The 16,126-nt window shown below is 45.4% G+C and overlaps 1 protein-coding gene across 4 annotated transcripts in view; it reads left to right on the top strand.

Moving 5' to 3' along the window:
• Positions 1–16,126, top strand: part of LOC310889063 (unconventional myosin-Vb-like) — an 85,406-nt gene that overhangs the window by 57,022 nt on the left and 12,258 nt on the right. For all 4 annotated transcript variants that reach the window (XM_083816060.1, XM_083816063.1, XM_083816061.1 and 1 more), the window contains 8 exons: positions 1,608–1,847; positions 4,570–4,654; positions 5,596–5,744; positions 6,526–6,645; positions 7,574–7,711; positions 9,052–9,114; positions 12,959–13,198; positions 13,735–13,832. In XM_083816060.1, coding sequence (XP_083672186.1) covers positions 1,608–1,847; positions 4,570–4,654; positions 5,596–5,744; positions 6,526–6,645; positions 7,574–7,711; positions 9,052–9,114; positions 12,959–13,198; positions 13,735–13,832 — 1,133 coding nt within the window. The remainder of the gene's footprint in view (positions 1–1,607; positions 1,848–4,569; positions 4,655–5,595; positions 5,745–6,525; positions 6,646–7,573; positions 7,712–9,051; positions 9,115–12,958; positions 13,199–13,734; positions 13,833–16,126) is intronic.

Here is a 16,126-nt window from a genome sequence, read left to right as displayed (position 1 = left end):
TTCGCATTGCTGCTGGCCGCTTTCCTTGCTTGTATTAATTGGCCACAACGTGTGCACCGCAGTAGTCTGACATTTAAACTGCGGTGTTTAAGTTTAAAATGCCTGCTCGCTTGCTTAGGCACTTGCAGAACTGTAGCTAAGAAGAGGAAAAACTTGGGCATAGGGTTTTCTGTACACCTGTGTACCAGAAATCTCTTTGATACGACTGTGCTTCGTTTAAAGGTGGAATTAATTACGACTTAATCTTTGGTTAAGGTTGGCTTTCCCGGGGAGGGCTGTGAAAGCAGCAGAAAGGGAAGGAGACACGGGGGGATTTTAAGGAGGCAGAAATAACGGGCCGGGGCTCGTCGCCGTCTCCCTCAATCTCTGCAGACGGTTTTGAAGGAGGTACTTCGATGCTTTCTGTGTAGCTTCTGCAGGAAAGCATTACCGCTCAGTATTATTACTCCTGACGGCCTGTCCAGTGAGCTAATTTTAACCCTCGTTTCAGGGCTGACAGGTTTCCCTGCGATGCTTTGGAGGTGCTAATGAGCATCGCTGCAGTAGAATTTAATTTCAGCGCGTTGGATTTTGTTTCCTGGCAGCAGGGAGTTTGTTGTAGCATATTTTCCCTGAAGTTACCCCTATTTCAGTCTTTGCTAATCTATAAACACGACCTTTTCAAATACCCATTAAGTTTTAAGAAAATACATTGCAGGTAACCCGCAGAGCTGCAGTTGTACCCTTATCTGACTAGCCGTGGAAGAAAACGTTTCTATTTCTGCCTCTTTAGCTCATGCATGGATAGAGATACACCGTGCTCGGTGTGCCCCTGAAGCAGAAAAGATCTTTCTCCGAAAATATTAAAACCTATTATCCTATATCAGCCACTGCTCATACGCTGGGCCTGCTTAATTCAGTTTCTAAATCATGTGAGGGACTATTGCACACACAAGGAAGGATTAAATCTGTTTTCCTAGAGAATATCCCAGCGAGAAGGGGGTATATTGGGATATATCCCAGGGGCCAAGGGGCTTTTGCTCCAGCACCTTTGCTCAAGGGGTGGGACGGGGACTGAAGCACGTACGGATGATCAGAAGAACCTGTGTAGACCTGGAAGATAAAACTCTCTACTTTCATGTTTGCTTTTCTTAACCAGGCTGCACGGTTCTTTGAAAGCTCTGTTGTGCTGGGACTAACGGGAGCCTTTGGCTCTGTTGCAGAGTACTTTTTGCACTTGAGTTTTTGTTCTTACTTGACTCCAGTGAATATTTGGAAAGAGGAAGAAGAGGTAGCTTAAGATCTGTGTCTTTGCTGCTTGTCCTGGCCAGTTAAAAATCGTGTGCCAGGAATTCTGTAGTCTATTGAGTTTTATTAATTTATTTTTTGTAAGGAAAAGGAAAAAAAATGCCAAAAATGTGTAATTTTTAACTATTTTGTCTTCTGACTTCTTCACCTCCACTTTTCCTAAGCCTCCACGTGGCACGAGCCTTCCATACAGTGGCACGAGCCCGGTCCTTTAAAACTACTGAAACCTTTCAAAAAGAAAACTTTAAAAGACAGATTGTATTTTTTGGCTGGATCTTGCTGATGGTATTGCTTTCTCCTTTTTGGGACGCCGGCCGCAGAACAAGGAATACAAACTTCTGAACGAGCAGCTCTCTACGCTCACGTCTGCCCACTCCTCCGAGGTGGAGAAGCTGAAGAAGGAGCTGGAGCAGTATCAGCAGAGCCAGCAGGGTGACGGCAACCAGCTCGTCAGCTTGCGGGAAGAGATGGAGCACCTCCGGCTGGAGCTGGAAAAAGCCCACGGCGAGAGGAAGGTGGTGGAAGACAGCTACGTGAAGGAGAAAGATCTACTCAGAAAGGTGCGTGTGTTTGTCATGTCCTGTCTTGTGCAGGTCTCTTGCAGGTGGTCACGCAGGTGAAAGCTTTGCAGATCTGAAGGGGAGAGACTTAGTTTCCTATCCTTCAAACAGGAGAGAAATCCTTCAACTGGGAGAAAGAGAATTCAGCGTGGAAGGTTTGTTTTTTTTTCAAGCAAAAAGCCCAAATGCACATTTTACCCTGAATTACTTCGCTGGCCAGGTTCATTCTGAAAAACCTTCACAGCCATGCTTGTCACCTGAGGTGTGGCTTTAGTTTCCTGCTGCAAATATTTGTGACTGCTCGAGTTAAATGAACGATCCTTCTGCAATTGTTATTCCACAACATGGCTTTTCTCGTGACAACCTCAAGGTGAGTTGCTTTGAGGTGGGGAAAAAGATCTTGGATTAGGGACCACCTCCCTTTGAGGGCCCTTTTCGCATGTGTGCTTGTGCATTGCCCCCACGTTGGGAGGTGTGGACTCAGTGATTTTCTCCTCTCCGACACCAAGCAAAAGGATCCTTTTTTGTCCCGGGGCTCGGTTTGTTGGCTGGCTGCAGCCCAGGCTTTTAGAGCCTGAAAGGATGTTTTATTTTGAAGGTGATGCAGCTGGGGAAAACCGGCTTCTCTTTGTTCTCAATAGCAAATCCCCCTCCAGCACTGGGGAGAAAGGCTGTTTTAACAACTGAGGAGATGCTTTCAAAAAGCACAAAAACAAAGCAAAAGCTTGCCCTTCTTGCAGAAGTGCCCATGGCTGAGTAAATACTATGTAGTTTGCCACGTCAACAAATGGTTTAATTATAAACCATAGCAGTTGTTTCCATTTCTACTGAGGAGTGCAGGCTCCCAGCTTTGACATGAGCTTCCAATTGCTCCCTTCAGCAGTGGGAAGACCTCAGAAACTGCCAGGGAAACGCTGCGGCGACTGCTTTGCTCTAAGAAATGCTTTTCGTGCCAGAGGTGCCCTGGAAATGGCTGGCAGTGGGAGGCAGGGGGCGAGCGGGTTTGTGGTCCTGCGCCGGAATGGTTGCAAAGGTGATGCTCAAAGGCTGGATCTCAGAGCTGGAGGTCCAGACCCTGGAGGAGAGATGGTTTAAAACCTGCTCAGGAATTTTATTAGGAAAGTCCTAAATACCTCATCTCGTGAGGAGAGGATGACGGTATCAGAGCCAAACAGGTGCTTCCAGCATAGGCATTTAAATAAAAGCTGAAGCCATCATTAGTGCTGAACATCTTCCACAGGAGTTCTTCAAAGCAGCCACCTCTTTACGGATCCCGTTGGATCTGAAGCACCTTCAATGATCGGTTTAACACAGAAAGATGAGCAGGAAGTGCAGAAGGCACCGGTGTCGCAGCAGGGCTCTGGGGAAAAGCTGTGCAGCTCTGCCAGCACAGTCAAAAAGAGTCCAACTTTTTGTCCAGTTTTGTCTTCTGATCATCATAACTTTGTCTTCTGGATAAGAGAGTTCATTATCAGCACCTACTAAAGAACACTTGTAGAATAATCCCATCATCCCTTAGCTTTTCCCTGCTGGGATAAATGAATCGAGTTCTTTGCTGTCCTATTGCAGCATCGGTTTTCCTTTCCTTCTCTGTGTTATGATTGTTTTCGATTTTTTTCTTTCTTTTAAGAATTCTTCTGCACTTGAAGACATCAAAGCTGACCTAACAGCTGCTAGGGTATTTATTCGAAGTGGTACACGAATGAGGGGATATCGTTAAGTTGTTGGTGCAAAAATCATGATGAAAATCATGGCTCGGTTCAGACCATTTAAAAAAACAGGATTTTTGCATACCTTAAAATGTTTTCACTTTCTCGTTGCGTTTTCAGTCTCCAGCTTTCCTACTGCACATAGAGATGCATGAAATCGTAGTCACAGAACAAATGAATGGATCAGAGAGAAAGAGGCAGTGGGATCTTCCAATTTCTTTGCATGGATATGACTGCCTCAGGCACGATTTACACCAAAATAGTTTGTGTTTTTACCTTCGCCATTACGACGTATCTGACATATAAACGTTTGATAAAATACCTTGATCTGAGCATGCTTGTGTAGAAGACTGAAGTCTGCGCTAGGGATGCGTGCCAGCTAGGCTGCCTATGTAATTTATCTACTGGTGACAGCAAAATTATTACTTGTGGGCAGTGAAAACTTTTATTATGGTGTGTACAGCGTTGTTTATCGCCGGCATCTCGAGATTCCTCTGCCTTGTGTAGCTGTGGCTGTGTGATGTGATGGAGCAGGCGTGGGGATGGCGTTACAATGGGGTGTGAGCTTGTTCTCGTTCCTGACAGCACCAGAATCATCCTGCTTAACTGCAGCAGCGTGTCCCACTCGGTAATGCTTTTGTGTCTCAAGATGACGCTAGTGAATGCATCAAAATTTGTGAGGATGAACAAAATTACAGCATAGGTTGCTGTCAGCCTCAGCCCAGTGTTGCTGTTAGGTGACAAGTGGCATCGTTTCCCTTCATTTTAAATAAAGAAGCAGTAAAAAAAGGAAAAAAAAAAAAACAAACACACAAACAAACTGTTTAGCAGGATTCAGTTCCAGTTTTCATTACTTTTTGCTAGGCAATTGGTGGTGTTAATAGTTGAAGTGCAAAGCACACACCATGCCTCACTGACCTGGAGCTTCTGCAGTGGTGTAAAGTGACTTTAATCTTGTAATACGGATGCAAGCTGGCCCGTGTGCAAGCAGTAATTTTTGCCTTGTTCCGCAGCGTATCTCCGACCTGGAAGAAGAAAACGCCCTCCTGAAGCAGGAGAAAGAGGAGCTGAACAGCAGAATCCTGTGCCAGTCTGAAGGTAAGAAAAAAGGTTTATGGCTTGGTGGTTTCTGTGCCTGTTTCTCTGGATGTAGAAGGCACCGTTCAGAGTAAGGCAGTGGCCGTCTGAAGCTTTCCAGTACGTTTTTGACAAGCGTGGGCACAGACGAACCTCATCACCCCCAATACCCGGGGTTTCCATCGGGTGCGTGAAATAAAGTGCTCCCAGGGAGAAGCCTGCCCTTTCTGCTGTGTGGAGGTTGGGTATTTTGAAGTGGATAACGAACGTTGAAAATGATTAGGGACCTCAACTTGATCCCAGCAGAGCAGGAAAGGGAGCATTCATGCTTCTGGCTTAGACTTACTTTGGGCTCCTATGTGTTCAATAAAAACGGTGCCATCTGTTAGATGCTGGTGTCTCTCTTCTTACTGTTTTTCATGGACTTACACTTGCCTGTTTTCTCAAAAAGGGGAAAGGAGTAGATTTGCTTCCAAAGGGGAGTTTTTCAACAAAGAAATGAATTTTAATATAAAATAGTCTTAAGCCCGCAGCCTTGCCATGGTAAGTGGTTGATGATTACACGAGAAAAAAGATGCTGCTGTTGATTTCTTCCTATGCCAAATCTGGTGGTGGGAAAAAGCAGGCAGAGAAGTCTTTAAATGCAGCGAGCACCAAAGGCACTTCTTAAACATCAATATATTTCTGTACTGTGCTAGTCTGTTTGCAAGTGGGTTTATGACCAGCCTGTGGGAGCTGGAGGTGGCATGGCTGAGCCTTGCAGAAGAGCCGGAGCTGTTCCAAATAGCAAGGAACAGGATTTAAATGATAAGTCTTTAACTACTAACAAATGCTCGTATGTATTTTAAAGCTTCTTGGCAGAGAGCGTTTTGTTAATTAGTCAACGTTATTGCACATGTTTACAAGAAGTTCCTTTCAGAGATGAAGAGCACGATTCACTGTTGTTGTTTCTTATTTTGAAGACGAATTTGCACGAAGCACAGCTGAGGAAAATATCCAGATGAAGAAAGAGCTGGAGGAGGAGAGGTCGCGTTACCAGAACCTGATAAAAGAGTATTCGAGGCTGGAGCAGAGATACGACAACTTGCGGGACGAAATGACCATTATAAAGGTAATGAAGCTGAAATTATTCTCTTCTGTCCTGGCCATCGTGTTGGTGCTTGGATAACGTGGCTCACTCATCCCCAAAACACGTGGCAGAGCTGACATTGTCGTATAGTTTGGGCTTGAGGTTTCTAAGACCAAATGTCCACGCTGAAGCCAAACCATGCATGTGTCTTGCAATAGGATGTTGATCTTTTTACACTTTCTGTTAACAATTTGGAGAAACCAGTGAATCACAGCAAAAGCTGGCACCTGCATCTTGTTTTGCGTTTCGTTTCGGTGATGTTCACGTGCCAAGTGGGCGTTGAATTTGAAAAAAAACAAAAGCAAGGCATGAGAATTTCAAAAGGCAGCATTTTTAGATTCAGCTTTGCTGAAGTTTTAGGAGAACTGCTGAAAATGGGCTGATGGTTAGAGTGCTGCTGGGTTAGGCGGAAGGCTGAGCATGTAAAGGGAACCCCACAGGGTACTGTGAACAGAATAATCTTGAGCTCAGCTTTGCATGTTCTCACTTAACAGGCATCTGGTGTCATGAGCAGCCTGTAATTCATGCAGGATTTTTAAAGTGAGCTTCTGTATCCCTTTATATTTTATTTTAACATTTGCCTGCGTGTTAATATGAGCGTTGTGGTAGGACACAGGAACCAGAAATTAGAAAATAGAGACAGTTGAGCCTGTTTTGAAGGTAACCTTACTGTACACAAATATTTGCTCTAAGAAACAGTGCTTTGTGAGGAATCCTTCCTTAAACACTGAAGGCGTTGTGTATCCGTATCGCTCCTTGACAGCAAGCACCGGGGCACAGGAGAAACCCATCCAACCAGAGCAGCTTGGAGTCTGACTCTAATTATCCATCGATCTCCACCTCTGAGATAGGAGACACCGAGGATGTAATGCAGCAGGTGGAGGTACGGCAAACGGGGCAAAAGGGTGGGAGGAGGCGAGTCCTGAGTCCTGAAATAAATTGTTAGCTGTGAGGGAGATGCCTGGGTTGCAGTGCTAGAGAAAATGCTTGCTCGTTTGTGAGGTCAGACCTAAGTAGGGCTCTAAAAATAATGAAGTACCTTATTTTGCCCATACCAGCGTAAAGCCGGACAAAAATTCATCGAAGCAGTAAGCTCTACGTGTGGTTAACACTAGCATTGATGGAAACATCTCTACGGTGATCCTTCTTCACGAAGCTACTGAAATTGATTGCCCCTTTGCCCTGAGCATTTTCATTCCGATGCATCTTTATGGATGCTTTGCTGGCCAGCACGGTTTCTGTAAGCAGCAATCTCTTAATGCAGAAAAAGAGCAGCATAAATTATTCCCTGGCCGTCAAGAATCAGGTGGAAAAAGGAAAAATGCTTAGCTTACGTTTGCTAGAATAAGCTGATTTTAAAATCCACTTTCATGACTCGAGAACATTTATGGAAAAGGGACACATGGAATAAGGGTGATATTCTGTGTCCCATGTACCACACCTGCAAACATCCCTGCTCCTTTTGCTGGCCGCTCTTCTGTTACTTTTGTGTTTCTGAGGAGCTCTGAGAGCATTTGGTGAAGTCAACCTTATCTTATAAACCGTGGCTTTAGGTTTTGGCATGATACCCGAGCAAGCACTATTGGCCATGCTCTAATATTAAATGTTCTTGGTGAAGCCAATTAAAACCAACCAAACAAAAAAAGCCCGCTAATTAAAAATGCCTGAGCCCCTTCTAGACAAGTATTTATCTTTTTAACTATGGCCTCAAGCAACCAGCTTATCTAATGGACATTCAATAATCAATAATTTATTAAAATGGGTCAACTGGGACATTAAAAATAGTCGTTTAAAGAGGGTTTCTTCTTCAGGAGGCTGGGATGGATAAAGCAGCCATGGACATGAGCCTCTTCCTAAAGCTACAGAAGCGAGTGAGGGAGCTCGAGCAGGAGAGGAAGAAGCTGCAAACCCAGCTGGAGAAGAAGGAGCAAGAAAGCAAGAAAGCCCAGGTAAGAGATGCCTTTTAATTGGTAGGAATAGTTCAGGTTTGTAACTGGCTCTCCTTGGTTGCCTGAGGACACGTGATGTAGGAGCTGAGTTTTGGGAGCACCAAGGTCACGGAAAGAGGCAGAGAATCCACCGGGGAAATGGAGAGGAACTTTTTTTTTGGCAGCTGATGACAATTAGATGGGAGAAGAGCTTTTTTTTCTGACAAAATGCTTATAACACATTTAGGACAGTATCTCAAGTGAGCCTAAAGATAGAACAGAAAGCGTTCCAAAGGGTTCTTCGGGAGGCAGTGGAAATCCAAAACACGTTTCAAATCCCACTTCCAGTGGCTTTTGTGACCACATCTGGCAGGGATTCGTCGCAGGCTAAAATAGTACAATAAGTCAGAAATAGCAAGATAGCTGCTAGCAGAGTGTATTTTTCCCTTCCTCTGTATTGCAGGACAGGGGGCTGCCTTTGATATGTTCTTTCTCCCCTATGGAAACAAAGCTCCTTCTATATTTTGGGTAGTTTGCCTGGAAGCCATTTAAACCAAACAAAATTGCTATTACTGATGCTACTAATTGCTATTAGCCTGATGGTAACTGAGAGGCAGGTCTCGGTCCTGACTTGTCACTGAAATCTGAAAATTCATCTCTCTAGAAAATTAGCGAGCTAATTTATGGCACGGAGGGAGCTTTTAATGGCAGTTTGTGTGTAGGTTTTCCCCTGCCATCTGTAACCAGAGCTCTGTGCTTCGTTATAGGGCAATGTGTGGGGAGATGATGGCTGTGCCTGTGGGGTCCTGAAGCAATAAATAGCTGTTATATGAAACACCACGCAAGTGCCATCACTCTTAGTTGCATAATTGAAGTATCCAGGGCTTCTGGTGCTTTGTTTGGCAATTATTTTATTTATCTTCAGTGTGAGATCTATTGCATTTGTCAACAGATACACAGGAGACTCAACAAAATCCTCGGTGGCAATTATTCACTTGGATCACCAGATATTCCCGCTGATCCTCTCCAGCAGCTTGCAGGGAATGTGTGAAATGGGAAACTTCCCCAGCCTCTCGTTCTTGCTGCAGAGACAGATTAAAAACCTGTCTTTCAGCTGCTTTGGTGACGACCGATCCCCCCAGCGACTGTCATTCTTTGAAAGCTGCAATAAGCCACAGTTATCAAGATATTAACAAGAGATGAAACCATTTTCTCCCCAAGCAGCCCCAGCCCCTGCTACGTGGAGCTGGGACTCCATCTAATGCCAATTAATAACATTATTCTTGCTGAGCTGGCTGGTTCAGCCAGTTCAGTTCCTCCGGCTGCTCTTTAATACCAATTTCTCTCTTTAACCCCTGCAGGTAATCAAGACGGAGACCAAAATGGCTTCGGACCATGAAGATTTTGCATACAACAGTCTGAAGGTGAGCAAGGAGCTCGTACTTAGTGCTGGCTGGCCGTAGGCAGCTTGTGTCCTCCAAGCTCTTGCCCTGCTCTGCAATCCGTGTCCTTCCCAGGCTCTAAATCCTTACGTGTCTGCCTCCTTCCTTTTCTCCCTGTGACATACAGAGCGACCCAAACCTGCTAGGCTCCTCTCAAAACATCTCTGTGTCGTGTCCTCCTGCTCTATCTGTACCCAAATTGTGGCTTGGCTGTTAGATTAATTCTTGTGTCCTGCTGATCCTTGGAAAACCAGCTTCTGAGATAGGTTTGTAAGGGATTTTTTTCTTTTGTAGTGCAAACATGCATTTCAGATCCTTCTTCTCTCCCTGTCCCCGTAACAAATGTTGCAATACAAGGAACATACGTCACCCAGGATAACATCATACTAAACCATCTGACAGCAATAACACCCCCTTTTTGCTGTCTGCATCTCCTTAAAAGAACTGGGGAGAAAAATAAAGCAACCAAAAGAAATTAGAGATGGAAAGGACATACATTCAACCCTCGCCAAGAGCATACCTCTAGCAGTAGCTTTTTCTGGCACTTAGTCCATCCAGTTTTTAGGCTCGAAACGTGCTGTTTTTGTTGCACTTGCCAGACATGCTGTTTGTGGCTGAGGGAAGCCCTGCTGAGTTTCCTTAGTACCTCTGCGCGGCCCGCTGGAGCAGAAGCATGGCAGGAGCTTTAGGATCATTGCCCAAGTGTCTCCCTGTTGGTTAAACGTGGCCGTGAAGGTTTTAAGTCTGATCTTTGACTCGACCTTGTAAAGCAAAGTGAAGTTGCAGGTTGGAAGGGGAAAACCCTGATGTTGCACTGCAAGAGCTCTTTAGGGATCTCCGGCACGGTGTTTTTTAAGGATCTCCAGCGCGATGTTCTCACTGTGGCTGTAGGAGAATGAGCTGCAGGTTGCAAAAATGAACAACCAGCTCTAAAAGCTTGCTTTAAATCCGTACAGTGCTCTGCGAGAGAAAGACGGACTCTGGTGGACCTGCTCACTCTTTTCTGGCAATTCCTCTTTTTATTCTGTGTGCTGGGAAGGATGAGCTGGCACTTGACCACAACTCCTTGCTGGGTTGTATCTTGAGGCCAGCAGTTGCACAGACCAGGAGTAGCACGTGGGGTTTGGGGTATAACACACTGGGTGAATTCTGGTCTAGGAGGAACTGTAGAAAAGCCAGGAGCAGTTCCTTCAAACAACATCGTGGCAGGAAACGTATTCCTAAAGGAGAGGATTTTGCATTCCCTATAGATGGGTTGATCTTAGAGAAACCACTAAAAAATAAAGGCAAATACAGCTCACCGGCCCTTTTTCCACTTCTGAATATAGGATGCTGCATAAAGTCCCCATCTGCAGTGAAAAAATAACTTAGAGCTAATTGTGAGTGCTCCTCAAAACTCCCTCCTCCCTCCACGACACGTGCTTCTGTGACTATAGCAAAGCTCTTCCACTCTTCTTGCATCCATTTCTCCTGCTAATTTGCATCTCAGAAATACACGGCTCCTTCGAGAGTCACGTGTAATCAAATTTATTTTTCCCCTGTTGCCAGCTTAAAAAGTTTTTATGTGGAGGAGCTGGGCTGAGGTGTGTAAAAGCTGCACGTGGTGAATTCCTCCTGTGGATGGATATTTAATGGTCTCCTTGCAGGAGAAAACAAGGTGCTGCTGCTCGCGGATGGCTGCATGGGCTTGGGTTTTGCAGCCTGAGCTGCTTCAGACATGTTCTTGGTCCAGATTTTGGTGGAGGGGAAGGAGTGGGGCACAGTTTTTGCTTAGAGAGGCTCATTTGTGTAAGGATTGGGGTGTATTTTTTTTTAATAGTGCTGCTAAGGAATGTAAAAAACTTGGGTTAACACCGGTATGTTCACAGCAGACATTAATTATGTGTCTAATGGATAAATAGAGTTTTTAGTTGCTGCTGTCCCAAAATGTGCCCAGCCAGGCGTTTGATTAGCCATAAAGTAGGGCTGGAGGATGGGAAACTCCTTGTTTATTCTCCTGGGGAGATCCTGATGGCAGGTGTGACCGAGAGTTATGCACGTGCAACACAAAGTTCAGTGAAAAATGTATTTTCTGGATTGCTTTTTCTGGCTGGGGGAGCGGGAACCAACGCACCGAGAAGTCCTTGCACTGACTTTGTGCTCCTATAAGGAGCAGAAAACATAGTTTGATTTCTCACTCCTCACATAGCTGGGATGTTCTTGAATTTGTAAGCTCATCGCTAAATAAGCATCTATAAAGGGTGTTTTTTTTTTTTACTGTCAAGGTCCAGAAATAGAAGAGGGGATAAATTGCTGTCACAGCAGCACTAACCTCAGATTTATGTAGGTTCACCCTTCCAGTGCTGCTATCTAGGCATCTTGTAGATGCCTACAACCAGCCTGTAGAGTTACGAGTGTGGCTGACCTGCAAGAAAAAAAAAGCAAGCGAGGCTTCTCCAGCAAATAACAAAAACCATTTGGGTAGGAAATCAGTTAATGCCTTGCTTCTCCCCCTTCATCTGTCTGAGATTGACCAGAAAAGAGTTCAAAGGGAGTCAACGCTTGAGGAACCCAGCAAGAGTTAAACCCTTCTTGGTGAAGGTTTCCCATCGTGTACACGCTCTCCAAACTTCTTTTAGAAACCCTTGCTGAAAAGCTTGAGCCGTGGTTAATGTGGACGTGGAGGAATTGCTGGATCAGATGGATTTCTTACAATTTTTTTTTAATGACAGATGGCATTAAGTACCTTAATATGCTCTGTTAATGATGGTGTTTGCTCAGCCAGGAGCGGGCTGGCTGTCCAGATGCCAGATCAGCTATTCTGTTCACACCTCTGCTGCTATTTATAATTTGTAAGGATTTATAATTGTAACACCCGTTTCCTATGGAAATAAGGTTTGCACAGCTGTGCTAGCTACACTCTGTATAAATTGTATAAACTGCCCCCATCCCCCCCCCAGTCGCTTTCAGATTCATTAGCCAAAGCTGCTAATGAGGTAGATATCCCGTAGTTAACAAGAAAGCTGCGGGATGGGCCAGAAGGCAGTGGGGAGAGAGAAGCACCTGAATCTCCTGGGGGAGAGGTTGTGCTGTTGTAGACGCTGGAGAATCCACACGGAGCTCGGTCCCTGGGGAAGGGGAATCCACGTCAGTCAGAAGCCAGACACCGAGCTAGAGGCTGTCTAGCTGCCCGAATTTGTTATTCCTCTCTCTTCTACTGTCGTGAAAAAGCAAACGAGCCCTTCAGTTGTCTCAGCGAAACATCAACGCTCACGCGTCTTTATTCGGGGGGAGCAGTCGGCGTAAAACCTGGACGGCGTCGACCCCGTCTGTCAAATGCCAGCAGCTGACAAGATGCTGGGGAGGGAAAATCCTCCGACTGCAAACGTGATGGGGAGAATTACGGGTTGGGTGACAAAGGAAGATGCAATGGGAATTCAAACCCAAGGGGATGTTGGCAATGGGAAGGGCCGTGTAAGACTGCACCTTGCGGCTTATCTAAGGAATGCCAGAAATGGATTAAGCATCGTGGGGTTTGGTGGTGATTTCTTGATCAAGAAGGAAAAGGGGCAGAGAGGAAAAAATGCGTTTGGGTTCTCTACTGGGTTGATTTTGTGTTTTAAAATGGTGTCAATGAATAATGCCAATTCTCCTCTGTGTCACCACGTAACATTAAATAGCACCAGGCTATTGATTGCAGCAAAAATCTTTTCTGAAGGCTGATTTGGGCAGGAATTGATGGTTCAGCTGGGATCATCAGCACGAGAGGCATCTTAGAAGCAGATGAGGCAGTCAACGCGTTGCTCGGCACTTTAGCTAAATCTTGTAATGGCTTGGTGTTTTCCAGAGACAAGAGCTGGAGTCGGAGAACAAGAAGCTGAAAAACGAACTTAATGAGCTGAGGAAAGCTATCGCAGAGCGAGCAACCCAGAACAACTCTTCCCACGACGTTCAGGACAGTTACAATCTCTTACTGAATCAGCTGAAGTCGGCCAACGAGGAGCTGGAAGTGCGGAAGGAAGAAGTGCTCATCCTGAGGTCGCAGATAATGAAGGCAGCCCAGCAGAAAGAGCCGGGCAAAAATATGGTAAATGAGAGGATAATGGGATTTCTTCTGCTTTTTCCCATTCCGTCAAAACGGTGACGTTTTGTGACAACCGGCCTATTCAGGAAGGAAACGGGATGGTGGAAAATTGTTTCTGGACCAAATTCTGATCGTGTGATGCTGGTGCAGTTGTAGTGTCTCTACTGGCATACAGGCAAGGGAAGAGCTTGACCCATCTCATGAAGGCTTTTTTATTTAGAGCCTGTTATGACCGAAGGGTATGTTTTCTGATACTCTCGCTTGGGTTTTTTAATTCACCACTTTATCATCCCCTGAGGTTTTAGTATGTTTTTGTGTTTCGGGCCACACACAGGCACTCCTGATCTCCCTCCCGAGTTCTCTTCATCCTCCTTCCATCTGCTGATCCCTGCTGTTGCCCGCTTGCGTGTATGAATTTGTAGGAACCCTCTAGTCCGAGGGAGCTCTGTTACATGTGGGACTTGTTCAATTTTGGGAACCTTGAAAGACTGAGGGATGTTCAGGAGGTCACGCTGCTGTGTTTTTTGTGTCGAATTTAGGAGACCCCCACCAGCCCTGCCAGCTGGCCCAACAGTGACAAGCACATCGATCAGGAGGACGTGCTCGAGGCCTACCAGGGGATATGCGAGACGAACCGGTAAGCGTGGCCCAAACCCTTCCAGCAGTTTGAAGGACTGAGAAAAGCGTGAGAGACGGGATCCGGTCCTAAATTACCAAAACGTTTTGGAGAATTAGAAGCTTCTGGGTTCTGCTCTGGGGCTGGGGACAAGGACAGGCCATAAAGATGGGACTGAAGATGCCGGTCTCCTCGTGGGTGAGGTGCCCTTGTCTTTGGGCCAGTGCCTCCCCAAGGGAAGGCAGATGTGGGATGGGTGGAAAAGCCAACGTGGAAGTGAGCAAAACTGGATTCGGGCTTGTATTGAGGGAGAGCAAAGGCAGGGATTGTGCTGGTAAGTTAGGGGTCTGTTTGAAGAGCTCCTGAGTGAGTGGTTTAGGGGAAAGCTTCCCTCTCTCCCAGCCTCTTTCCTCTCCCTCTGGCTCAGCCCTGATTTGGGGAGGGCTGAGCTTTCCCATTCTTTTGCTTCTGTGGCTGAAAAACTCACGGAAGCAACAGCTGAAAACCAAAACTCCTCTTCCAGTGCATAAACAGTAGCAAGAAGGAGGATTTGGAAAAATTGAGTTACTCATTTCGAGCAACTCCTCATGCTGTGCTGGGAAGGAATTTGTCACCATCTGTCTGTATGGTACCGTAGGGTTTATACTGTGAGGCGTTAAATCAATCCTTGCCACTATCCAGGAGGATATAAAGTAAAAAGATAGTGTCCTGCAAGAAGACAAAATTACATAGATTAAACCGCAAAGTCGTATGTAAAGTAAATGTTTATTTTCCCGCATGGGAATTGAATCTTTATCTCCTTTTCTCTACCTGTTTGTTTGACAAATACAGATATTTCCTACACAGTTTGCATTCAACGAGGTATTTGGAGGACGTAACCGTTGTGGATTAATGGCTTTTAACAAACACAGGGTGCTTTGCCACTTTGTAAACTGGCTGCAGTAGGTTGCTAGCACACCAGGCTGGGAAAGGCCGTGACTTAATTAGGATAAAAAAAGTGTGATGGGGAATCGTTTGTGTTTTTTTTTTTTTTCACTTTGTTGTTACTGAATATTTGCGTTCCAAAAGTGAACTTGCTGAGCAAACTTTTAGCCCTCCTGCGGAGTAGGGATGAGGAGATTGATTGAAATAGTTTGCAGACCTAACTGCTGCAGTGAGGATTGAATCAAGCTCAGAAATCACCAGAAATGCTCAAACCATCCGATTTTCCACGATACTATGAATCTCTTTCCATGCAAGTGCACGAGTGAGCTGCAATTTAAAAATTCATGCGATGACCTCGGCAGTTTTTCGTCTCTTGAGGTTTGGGAGGGGAAATCTGCAGGCTCCAGGCTCCGTTTCCTATTACCCTCGTTTGCCTTTAATGTGAAGCTGGGCTGGAGAAACAGCTCCTGTAACGTGGTAGCAGCAGCTTGAGGTATGATCGTCCAGGTTTTTGGTGGTGATTTATCCAGCAGCTTGTAAATCATCACCAGCTTCCCCGTGCTATGGTTCCCTGTGCATTCATTTGGATATCGGGTAGGTTTATAAGCTGTAGGCTGGAGCTGATGGCAGTAAAACACGAAAACAAATGCTCAGGGAGCACGGGCTGTTGTTTTGGGGGATATAAATTAACATTCCCTCCCCCCAGCACCAATCTGAAAAAAAAAAAACCAAAAACCAACACAACTGCTTTCTCTTTAATCTTCATCAATAAATAAATATTTCAACGAGAAGCTTTTCTGGTGGGATTGCAATTCTGAAGTGGGATTGCAATTCGGAAGTAGGATTGATGAGCACGAGCCACTTTTTCAGTGAGTATTTCCATTTCTCTTTACCGTGATACCTCTCACTCTCACCCCTAACCAAAGGGGATGCTCTGACCGCTGGGGCAAACCTGCGGGTCACTCCTAGCTTGGAGTCATCGTATCTCAGCTGTTTAGGCTGGGACAAGCGTGGCTTTATTTTGGTGAGCATGCCAAATTTCACTGATTAATCTGGGAATTTAAATACAGCAGGAGGAAACCGGGAAAAGCTGCCAGGTGCTGCTAACCCAGCCCATGGAGCGGTTCTGTTTCTCCCTGCTGCTCTTGAGGGAAACCCTTTGATGCCAGGTCAAGGGGAAGCTTGAATTAAAAGCAGCCCCTTGTAAATGCAGTGAACTCAGCTTTTTTTTTCCCTCTTTTTTTTTTTTTGACTTTCAGCAGCTAAAGAACAAAGCATCAAGTGAGTTTCCAGCTAATTTTCTGCTTCAACAACAGAGCGTAAACCTCAGTAGTCTCTTTGTTCCCCATTTTAGTTCTTGGGATCTTTCTTTCAAGGCTGTTTGATCTTGC

The sequence above is a fragment of the Anser anser genome (assembly GCF_964211835.1).
Source record: "Anser anser genome assembly, chromosome: Z".
Lineage (NCBI taxonomy): Eukaryota > Metazoa > Chordata > Aves > Anseriformes > Anatidae > Anser > Anser anser.
The sequence above is the reverse complement of the archived record's forward strand: the minus strand, read 5'-3'. Positions and strand labels throughout refer to the sequence as shown.